This window comes from Leuciscus leuciscus (assembly GCF_965113295.1).
Source record: "Leuciscus leuciscus genome assembly, chromosome: 5".
Taxonomy (NCBI): Eukaryota; Metazoa; Chordata; class Actinopteri; order Cypriniformes; family Leuciscidae; genus Leuciscus; species Leuciscus leuciscus.
In genome coordinates this window covers 25,627,991-25,640,100 of record NC_138729.1, presented here as the reverse complement: position 1 = coordinate 25,640,100, position 12,110 = coordinate 25,627,991, and the positions used below count along the sequence as shown (strand labels likewise).

The window sequence follows — 12,110 nt, the reverse complement described above, 5'->3', positions numbered from 1 at the left end:
AAGGCGATTTTCTCAATGTTTTGATTTTTTTGCACCCTCAGATTCCAGATTTTCAAATAGCTGTATCTCGGAAAGTTTATTTATTCAGCTTTCAGATGGTGTATAAATCTCAATTTCAAAAAATTTACCCATGTGACTAGTTTTGTGGTCCAGGGTCACAAATTATCACCAGATCAAATTTAGGCTTGCATTCACATATGAACATCAGCGAACCTACATAGAGCATTAAAATTTGGTTAATGGAAGCTCAATGATCCTTGCTTGATGTGCAAGAACCAATGAGGTTCATTCTCGTGTTACGCAGCACGTTTGAGCTTCTGCAAGAACCAAGGAGGTTCGTTCTTGTGGTCAAACAAGTAAGGTTGAGCTTCTGTTAATGTTTGCTGATCAATCTTTATATGTGAATAAAATAATAAATTAAATCTATTCATCGTATAAAATGATCATCTCTCTTCAGAAGACTTGGAAGAAGCCACTTGATTCAAATGGATCTCTTTATGAATGTTTTGAAGTGGAGTTTTAGGTGAATACACTTTCGATGGAGGGACAGAAAACTCAGATTGCATTAAATGTCTTCATTTGTGTTTTGATGGTGAACAAAAGTCTTATGGGTTTGGAACGAGGGTGAGTACATATTGAGAGAATGTTCATTTTAGGGAGAATCATCCTTCTAATATATTTCTCTTGAATACTTTGTGTGTAATGTTTGATCGCAGTGAAGAAATGTTTATGGCACAGACATTCTGTGCAGTTCCCTATCTAGAGAAGTGAAAGCCCCATCTTTTTGACAGTTATCACCTCCCTCCCCCCCCCTTAAACTCTTTTAATAAACCCCTCCTTATCCTGTCACTCATGAGTTATCACCGATAGTTGGTGGCACGCTTCTCTTGCTTCTTGTGTTCCTTTTATAAATGCTCATATTGAGTTTTTCTCTTCCTCGCTCTCTGGCTCCTCTCTTGACAGATGATAGACAAGAGACTGCATTGAACCTGTCTACCAACGGCATTAGCAGCATCAACATGTCAATAGAAATAAATGGGGTTGTCTACACAGGTAAATAGAGCGCCGTTTGCTGATGTAATTGCAGGCAGGAAATTCAATAAGTTATAGCAGCACCCCCTCGCTTAGTCCTCCACACAATTTGATGTCTTTGCTATAAAATCCATCGTAATGAAGTGGCAAGTCCAATAGAGTTAAAAAAGTTAAATATCTTAAAATTGGGCCTGGGCGCCAGGAGGTCGATGGAGCTTATTGTCTTTCGTGCCCGAGAGAAAGGCCCTCCGCCTTAGCTAGATACAGTGCTTGTGCCTGATGTGCGAGAGACAGTAATTACCAGAAGATGGCTCATAAGCTTGCTGGGAACAGTTCAGGAGATCAAGTTGAAGTGGCATCCTTTTTTTCACTGAAGGTTTGTTCCCTGTAATGATGTACAGCCCTTGAAAATACAGATAAAATATTTTTCTATGGCTAAAAATTTAACCAATTAACATGTAAAAATTATATTATATATTTTTTAAATCCTGCTGTCGTGGTGCATAACACTGAACAAAGATGTGACGTTTACATAGGCCTGTCTACTTCGGACAGACTGACAAACTCAAGACAGTAACAAGTTTATGTTCAGAGGCACAAAAATTAAATATTAAAGCCGCTTTTTATAATGTCTATTCCATAATTTACTTGCCTGCCATAATAATATCTGAAATTATCTTGGTTTGGGCACACATTCTCAGAACATTGATAGAATATATGATATTGTTATATATGCAATTAAGTGATTCATTTGATCCACATAGCATAAACTCATGTAGCATACCATGTCATTTATTTAAATAAAATGTTTAATTAATTGTCCTCATCTCTTTTCAAAATCTTAGCTTTTCTTTAGTGAGCATCTGCAAATTTTTTTCATATGGATTTAAACAAAAAATTAGATACTTCAATATACATATAGTATTGTGCTAATTAAAAAAATTCCAACAAAAATATAGAAACAGATTGAGCAAGGGGGTGTTGTAATTTTTTTGTAAGAATGATACAAATAATATGTTTTAGATGAACGTTTTTTGACTTATACATATAGTTTCTATTACTGCATGAAAATATTAGTAATACAAATAATTTATAATATTTATCACATAATAATATATATATTTTTAATGCATTTTAAAAACAACAACAAATTGGTCCAGTAAGTGAACTGCTGATGTTGTGTTATGTAAGGGTGGTTCTGGTGTTTATATTCCTTGAATCTAACTTGAACTAAATATTTGTCTGCTGACTCCAGGGGTCTTGTTTGCCCGTAAGCCAGCCATTGGTTTCATGCCAGGCAGCCAGCGAGTCCATCACCAACACAGCTCTCAGGGAAAGAGCAGCAGCCCAGGGCTCAGCACCCAGATGCAGCCGTCCTCCTCTTCCTCCTCCACCGCCTCCTCACACGGACCAGCCACCTCCCCTTGAGCCCACAACACCTCTCTCACTCAACTCTCCCCCGACGTCAGATAAGGCAGGGTCTTTAGGTCATACTGTTGGACCAGTTTTTTCTGTCTCCTTCAATGTACACTTTTTACTGTTTTTCTAACCCTCCCCCTGCAATCAGGACAAGGAGTGTCCATCACCGAAAAAACTTCCATTAAAATTAAAGGCTGAGCACCTACAGCTGATAGCCGCACATTTGAAATGTGTTACATTTACATATGCAGCAAGTTGCAGCTTGTAATTTTGTTCTTCTGAGGACGTGTTATTCATTGTGGAGTGACTAAAACGTATTGCGTGACAATGCCATGAACACAAGGAGCGGTGTGACGCTCGAGGGGATGGGATGTTCCTCAGACTGAGCGCTGGCCTGCTTGAATGTTGCATCAAAGCAAGATTCTTCACTTTCCTACACAGATCCTTAATTTTTGGCACAGGAGTCCTTCCTCTTCATCTTTACTCGTTGCATTCTTGAATTAAACAGCAAGAGCTATTATCAGCTATTACCAAAGAGAATAAGAGCAACCTACTAGATTAATGCCGTTTTATCACAACCATCACACATATCAAATGCCATTGCAAACTATCAGAAAAAAACAAAAACAATGGAAGGTCACCATAATGAATTAAATCAAGCTGAAATATTAATATCTTGTTTTTAAGCAAAGCACATCCCATTTAACTTGAATACAAATTGTCAGGGAGAAAAGTTATTTACTGTATCACTGCTTAAATTTATGTTAGGAAAGAAAAAACATCATTTTATCCATCTACACAATCTTTAAAAGACTGAGAGAATCATGAATGCATGCCGTATGTGGAAGATCAGCCATGTATAGCTTGATATTGAAGAAAGCAGACAGGATTAAGTCTACTTTATTCTCTCATGACTGGTTTTGGCCTGTGGCCGTGGCGAAATATATTCTATTGATTAGTGAGTTATTTGGGGAACACTTGTCGACAATGTTTAATGATTTTCCACCACCTCAGCTTGGGTTTTATAGCAAAGTGTTTTAAGTGTTCATTAAATGGTTTAGTAGACGGAAAAACGGGTCACACCGGTTAATACAGGTTTCAGAAGTCGGGGGTCAAACGATATTGTGACGTGTGACTGTGAGCTGAACGTTGATCATAAAAAAATGTTCGAGTACTTATACCAGAAAAGAGAGGCTCTTGAGAAGAAGATTATGTGCCGTGAACAGGCTGAATATGGCTCATCTTAGGCATCAGATCATGAGGTGGGATCTTTGTTGTGAATAGAATCCAGTTTTCATCAAGTTTTCAACAATGCACTTGCATTTGAGAGTTCACCTCTCGTCCTTTATTCCGTTCTCCTTTTTTTTTTTTTTTTTTTTTACTTTTTTTCTCTTTTTTTTTCTTCTCTTTTCTGTTGATAAGGAAATGGGAGGATTTTATTGTGTCATTTTATTTAGAATTCAGTAGACAGTTTCATGTTGTATTTATTATTACTTTTATTATCTTCATTTCATGTTTAATCTTGGGCTGTTTCAGTGCTTTTAGCAACATCACATTTATTTAAAGAAAACAAGTCATATTACAGCCTAATACCTCACAAATCCTGCAAACCTGTACACAGATAATAGATTATGAAAACAAGATATACCTCATTTATTTCATTTCTATTATTTTTATTGTGAAGCCACTTGAAAATTGATGTTTTTTGTTTTGTTTTTTTCTTCAACAAATCACTGGATTTTTTTTTCTTTCTATTTTGTATTGTTTTACCAAAGAAGGGAAATATATAATGAACACACATCTACCTCATTTGTTATAGACTGTGCCAACAACATATTCACAGCAGCCAGTTTTTAATCATAGCCTTTCTGGTCCAAATTCGCTTTTGCCTGCGTGGATTGTGCTGCAAAACCAGAGGCTGGACCACACTGGGCTCAACACAGCGTCATTTGCTTTGCTTGTTTGTTTATGTCAGTGGCATTTTTTTATGCACGGAGGGAAATAAAAATACCAGAAGGATTCTATTTTATGTATACAACTGCTCAAATCGATTCGATATTGATCTGATCGAGGTTCTTCTTTATAGTATGAATAGATGTTTGAATTAGATCTGAAAACATCTTATAAAAATATCTTAAGTTAAGCTGCAACCTTTAGCATTTAATTAAGTGTTTTAGCTCACGGTTTGCAGCAGTTCCATTGATGCCAGTGTTTGAGTCATCATTTCTGTTCACAACATAATGTGGCTTTCAAAAAGTATATAACCTAATCTAAATCAAAAAAAAAAAAAAAAAAATCCATTATTTTCTTTCACACTCTCTTTATTTGAATGTGGAGACATGCTCAGAACATGACTTATTTTTACAAATACCAAAGATGTGACAATGTTGTTGGGTTGACAATTTCCAACCAATACTGTCATTCCTAACTTTTAATCTCAAACAGCAGAGAAATGGTTTCATTTGATCCTGCTGCAGCAAAACTTGATTTTATCCACTTTAAAAAAAGAAAAAAAAAGCCAAGCTGTATATTCAATTAGTCTCAGTGCACAAATGGCAATCTAAGAATGTAATAGCAGTTTCCAGACTTTTAGCACAACTAACGATTAATGAAAACCTGACCATCATTTTGTTGTTGTATAGGTGCAAGGATTAATGGAAATATATAGTCTATATTTATGTGGAATTACAGAGGGCACAATCAATGCACAATTGTCTGATTCCTGTTGTTCGATGTAATTTACCTCTTGATCAGCGTATGAAGAGACTGCTCTTATTTCTAGAGCAAATCCTGGACGAACTCTGGAGTGCTTGCTGACTGTGAAGCAAAAACATGAATCAGAGTGATTCCATAACCAAAGCTTTTACGAAACCACGCTCACAGGCTTACTGATGACGAACATTTGTTCATAAAAAGACTATCATTTTAATAAAGGTTAAGAAAAAAATATTCACTCATGTGCTTAAAGAATAACATGTTGTTTACCTTGTTTAGCTATGTCAACGATGCTATGCTGGTAGATTTTAGATCCTATTATATGCTGTGTATGAAGCTTATTTTCCTTTTATTCACTTTGGATAAATCCAGTGCATTATGGGAAAGCTGGATTGTGGTGCTCAGGGGTTAAAAAAGAAGAAAAAAAACTGGTGAAAGATTTTTTTTTTTTTTTGTTTGTTTGTTTTGCCATTGACTTGTAGCATAATTAGAAATAAAGTACTGCTTTCCACTTTAATGTCCAGTTGAGTTTTTCTTATAATTGCTGTAATTATTAGTCTTATTGGAAAAAAGTCTAATATTTGTTTAATATTTAATATTGGTCTTATATTTTTTAGAGGGAAAGAAAGCTGAACATAAAAACTAAGGAGGAACCGTCGGATGCCTATTTACACTGCCGTTCAAAAGTTTTGGGTCAGAAAAGATTGTTTTTTAAAGTCTATGTTCGAAGGCTGCATTTATTTGATAAAAAATACAGTAAAATCAGTAATATTGTGAAATATTATTACAATTAAAAATAACTGTTGTCTTTGAATATATTTTAAAATGTATTTATTCCTATGATGCAAAGCTCAATTTTCAGCATCATTACTCCTGTCTTCAGTGTCACATGATCCTTTAGAAATAATTCTAATTTGCTGATTTGCTGCTCAAAAAACATTTATTATTATCAATGTTGAAAACAGCTGTGCTGCTTAATTCGTTTTTCTTGTTGAATCTTTTATGAATACAAAGTTCAAAACAACGGCAGTTTGAAATATTTTTGTAACATTATGAATGTTTTTACTGAATGTCTTTTCATCAATTTAATTTGTCCTCGCTGAATAAAAATATTCATTTCTTTTAAAAGAATCTTACTGACCCCAAACTTTTGAACAGTAGCCTACTGCATATGTTGGCAGATGCTTTTATCTAAAGCTAATGTCAAATGATTTTAACAAGAACTTGACAAAATCCACACTTTATTCCAGAGTTTAAGATTGGAATACTAATGAAAGCTTACTTAATTGTTGATCAGCCCATGTTTACTGACAAATGATTGTGTTAAAAAGTTGTCCACTCAAAAGGCAAAATGAGCAACAAGTGTTCATTAATCGACAAGATGTATATAGCTCAAAGACGGCCTTCAATCTCATTATGTTCATATTAAAACATAATGAGATTGAGTGGAAACGGCAGATGGTCCTGAATTTAAAAGAACAGCTGCTCTGCATTATAGAGCGAATATCAGCAATTCGTTTCCACAGTAACCACAAAGAACAAATGGAAAAAGACCGGGACAGAAAAAAGTTGACTCGGCTGGACAAAGGTCAAAATCCCGCACTGCAAACGCAGGCAATTAAACTAATGATGCCAGGGGGGTGTGCAGCATTAAGCAGCTAAAATGGAGTAAAGATCGCTTCATTAAGACCCAAGAACCTGATGTAATTAGGAGTAGGGCCAAGATTAGTGTCTGTCAATGGTTTTTCCTGGGATTTGCAGGTAATAGAGTTATCATTGAGGCTCAAGGAGTGTTACATTACACTTCGGAATAAACAAAAACAAATTAGCAGCGTCGTCCAATAATGGGTTATCTTGTCAGGGCCTGACAGAAATCCATGCCCTATAACACAGTGTTAATTTTATGCATCACTGACAAGCACCTTCACAATCAATGTAGGTACTATAAAGTCAGGGAGACCATCAATTCAAGTTCAGGACAGGTAGAGGAAGAGTTTTGTGAGGCCAATGTGTAATGGAGCCAAAGTATTGTTTGTTAAGTTCCATTTTTTTACTTTAAAAACAATAAAATGCATTAAAGTCTCAATCCATATAACAATTACAACAGTGCCATTGTAAAATATGTCAGTGCACAACAGTAATGTTTTTTTCCAAGGCACGTTGATGTTTATAAAACTATAATGTCCTAATTTTTCTAAGGCCTGGCATAATCTAAGTCCTGTCTGTGAAACCAGGCCATGTGCTTTCTCTTGTTAAACTTTAAGTTGCATTAAAAAGTCATACACTGTAAAAAGTGATCGGTTGATTTAACTTTTTTTTAAAAGTGAGGAAACCAGTTCCCTTAAAATTATTAAGTAAATAAACTTAATGCGTAATTGAAAAAAATTAAGTTATGTGGACTTGTCAAGTTCACATAACTTAATTTTTTCAATTACACATGAAGTTTATTACTTAATAATTTTAAGGCAACTGGTTTCCTCACTTTTTTTAAGTTAAGTCAACTGATCACTTTTTACTCTGTAGGAAAATTCCACTTAGAGGATTAGTTCACTTTCAAAAAAAATGTTGCTTATAATTTACTCACCCCAATGTCATCCAAGATATCCATGTCTTTCTTTCTTCAGTCGAAAAGAAATTAAGGTTTTTGAGGAAAACAATCCAGGATTTTCCTACACAGAATGGACTTCAATTGCAACCAACTAAACCAATGTTCAAAGAAGGTTCAAATGTCCGTCTCAATGCAGCTTCAAAGTCTCTACACGATCCCAGTCGAGAAATAAGGGTCTTATCGAGCGAAACGATTGGTCATTTAAAAAAAAAAAAACATATATATATATATATATACTGTATATATATATTTAACCACAAATGCTCGTTGTGTACCATCTCTGAGATGTGCCACGCATTGCGTCATCATGTTGGAAAGGTCACTATCTAAGTTATTTGTCTGTGTACTCCGGTTCAAAAAGGTAGGGAAGGGCAAAAATGTCATCTCATTTTCTCCAACTTCAAAATCGTCTGACATCTTTGTTTTAATTTATTATGATTATTATTTTTTTAAAAGTCGTGACCTTTCCAACGTGATGACATAATACGTGGCGCATCTCAGAGATGGTTCAATGATGGCATTTGTGGTTAAAAAGTATATATATACAGTGGGGAGAACAAGTATTTGATACACTGCCAATTTTGCAGGTTTTCCTACTTACAAAGCATGTAGAGGTCTGTCATTTTTATCATAGGTACACTTCAACTGTGAGAGACAGAATCTAAAACAAAAATCCAGATAATCACATTGTATGATTTTTAAATAATTAATTTGCATTTTATTGCATGACATAAGTATTTGATCACCTACCAACCAGTAAGAATTCCGTCTCTCACAGACCTGTTAGTTTTTCTTTAAAAAGCCCTCCTGTTCTCCACTCATTACCTGTATTAACTGCACCTGTTTGAACTCGTTACCTGTATAAAAGACACCTGTCCACACACTCCAACCTCTGCACAATGGCCAAGACCAGAGAGCTGTGTAAGGACATCAGGGATAAAATTGTAGACCTGCACAAGGCTGGGATGGGCTACAGGACAATAGGCAAGCAGCTTGGTGAGAAGGCAACAACTGTTGGCGCAATTATTAGAAAATGGAAGAAGTTCAAGATGACGGTCAATCTCCCTCGGTCTGGGGCACCATGCAAGATCTCACCTCGTGGGGCATCAGTGATCATGAGGAAGGTGAGGGATCAGCCCTGAACTACACGGCAGGACCTGGTCAATGACCTGAAGAGAGCTGGGACCACAGTCTCGAAGAAAACCATTAGTAACACACTACGCCGTCATGGATTAAAATCCTGAAGCGCACGCAAGGTCCCCCTGCTCAAGCCAGCGCATGTCCAGGCCCGTCTGAAGTTTGCCAATGGCCATCTGGATGATCCAGAGGAGGAATCGGAGAAGGTCATGTGGTCTAATGAGACAAAAATAGAGCTTTTTGGTCTAAACTCCACTCGCCGTGTTTGGAGGAAGAAGAAGGATGAGTACAACCCCAAGAACACCATCCCAACCGTGAAGCATGGAGGTGGAAACATCATTCTTTGGGGATGCTTTTCTGCAAAGGGGACAGGACGACTGCACCGTATTGAGGGGAGGATGGATGGGGCCATGTATCGCGAGATCTTGGCCAACAACCTCCTTCCCTCAGTAAGAGCTTTGAAGATGGGTCGTGGCTGGGTCTTCCAGCATGACAACGACCCGAAACACACAGCCAGGGCAACTAAGGAGTGGCTCCGTAAGAAGCATCTCAAGGTCCTGGAGTGGCCTAACCAGTCTCCAGACCTGAACCCAATAAAAAATCTTTGGAGGGAGCTGAAAGTCTGTATTGCCCAGTGACAGCCCCGAAACCTGAAGGATCTGGAGAAGGTCTGTATGGAGGAGTGGGCCAAAATCCCTGCTGCAGTGTGTGCAAACCTGGTCAAGAACTACAGGAAACGTATGATCTCTGTAATTGCAAACAAAGGTTTCTGTACCAAATATTAAGTTCTGCTTTTCTGATGTATCAAATACTTATGTCATGCAATAAAATGCAAATTAATTACTTAAAAATCATACAATGTGATTTTCTGGATTTTTGTTTTAAATTCCGTCACTCACAGTTGAAGAGTACCTATGATACAAATTACAGACTTCTACATGCTTTGTAAGTGGGAAAACCTGCAAAATCGGCAGTGTATCAAATACTTGTTCTCCCCACTGTATATATATATTTTTTTAGAAAATGACCGATCATTACATAAGACCCTTATTTCTCGATTGGGATTGTGTAGAGACTTTGAAGCTGCATTGAGACGGACATTTGAACCTTCTTTGAACATTGGAATAGTTGGTTGCCATTGAAGTCCATTCTGTGTAGAAAAATCCTGAAATGTTTTCCTCAAAAACCTTAATTTCTTTTCGACTGAAGAAAGAAAGACATGGATATCTTGGATGACATCGGGGTGAGTAAATTATCAGTAAAAAAAATTTTGAAAGTGAACTAATCCTTTAAAAGCAGTAAAGACGGATCGATCTGATATTTATCCTTTAATTTCAAAAGGCCAGTCATGTCTTAGACTGTTAGCAGAGATGTTCTTTATTTCAGTTTTATTTATTATAAATTTAGACCAGTATTACTGACGGGCATTAAACTGGTCATGTGTCCAAAAGGTTAGATTACCCTGCCTTGGGTCATCTGAGAACATCTAATCCGACTGCATATCACCTGTTGTCTAATTTCATTTTAGTGCCTGAACTTCTGTTCCAGCAAGAGAATAATGTCAGTCAATAAGATTAATTATGAATATGATGATTTGTCATTCATGGACAGCACAGTGATGTTTATTATAAGGTGTAATTGATCACCATCTTCTTCGAGGCTTCCTGATTAAGGAAAGGGAAAACTCACCCACCTAAATCAAATGAAGCCACATGATTATGTTGTGGGTTGTTTTCACTCATCTTACACACTGGCTGATGAGCCATAGATAAGAGAAACAACAACAAAGATGCTGTTTTCATCCACTGCTGTCCTGGTGACCATTGATTCAGCGGTGAACTTTGACCTCCGGAGCAGGATTCCTCACTAGAATCACCTCATGGCTGTCAGAGATGATTAGCTCAGCTGATCTAAGAGCACCGGCTTTGGGCTGCCAATACCAATCAGCAACCACAGCATATACCAGCGATGGTATCATGTTCTGAATACTGATTAATTAGCTTCCAACTTTGTGATTTCATAAAAGAAAAACTTTATTCACAACCTTCTTTCTTTGAGGGAAGACTCGAACAATAGTGACTACATATCTGTCATCATCGTTATTATGAGAGGGATAATTGGCTTCTGTATTTTTTCTGCATGCGTGAATTGGTAATAGTAAATATGAATAACTTCTATATCATTTGAAACATTCACCAACAATCTCAAACAAGACATTTGAAAGATTTGTTTCTGAAGTTAATTAAGTTATGTAAGAGATCATGTCTACTTCCATAAAGAACATTTAACATCAATGGAACCTTTCCATTGCACAAAAAGGTTATTTATGGTGGGAAAAGTGGTTCTTTAGATTATTAAAATATTCTTCACACCAAGGAGAAATGGTTCTTTAAAAACTGTTCACTGAACAGTTCTTTGGGGAACCACAAATGGCTATTTTAAAGGGATCGTTCACACTAAAATGAAAATTAAGTCACCATTTACTCACCATGGTGTTCTAATTCTGTATGCCCTTCTTTCTATTATAGACCACAAAAGGAGAATTTCAAAAATGTCCTGCTCGCACTCGTCCATATAATGGTAGTGAATGGTGACCAGCATCAAGCTTTTTCAAAAAAGTATGCATTTAACAAAAATCCTGACCTTGGCCGTTGGTCTTCAGTGTACGGCTTCACATCATGTGTGTTCGTGTAGCCATGCACTAAAGACCAACGACCAAGGTCAGGATATTCCTAAAATAATACATTAAATTTCATATCAAATACCCCCAGAACCCCTGGGAATATATAACATGTGTCACATGGGATCATTATGTGATACTTTTGCATCTTTTTTAAAAAGCTTGATGCCGGTTGGCTTTCACTGCCATTATATGGATGAGTGCGAGCAGGACTTTTTATTTTTTTCTCCTTTTGTGGTCCATTAAAGAAAAAAGGACAAACAGCATTAGAACAACACCAGGGTGAGTAATTTATGACTTTTTAGGTGAACTATCCCATCAAGAGTGTAAACGGGATTGTCGTCCTTTATGTGCACCAGACCAGTTTTATCAAGGATTTCTGAGAATCGTATTCCTTTCTTTTTACATATCAATGGCATTGTACCTTAAAGACAAAAACCTTCAGGCAAAGTGATATTTTGTATCAGTATTTTACTGATCCTGGATCAGATGGCTTGTATCTTTTGTCAGGTTTGCCTA

General features: G+C 36.6%; 1 protein-coding gene across 2 annotated transcripts in view; it reads left to right on the top strand.

Moving 5' to 3' along the window:
- Positions 1–5,683, top strand: part of arid3c (AT rich interactive domain 3C (BRIGHT-like)) — an 88,710-nt gene extending 83,027 nt beyond the window's left edge. For both annotated transcript variants that reach the window (XM_082168763.1, XM_082168764.1), the window contains 2 exons: positions 964–1,053; positions 2,288–5,683. In XM_082168763.1, the coding sequence (XP_082024889.1) occupies positions 964–1,053; positions 2,288–2,460 (263 nt within the window). In that variant the 3' untranslated portion in view covers positions 2,461–5,683. The remainder of the gene's footprint in view (positions 1–963; positions 1,054–2,287) is intronic.
- Positions 5,684–12,110: the final 6,427 nt, after the last annotated feature.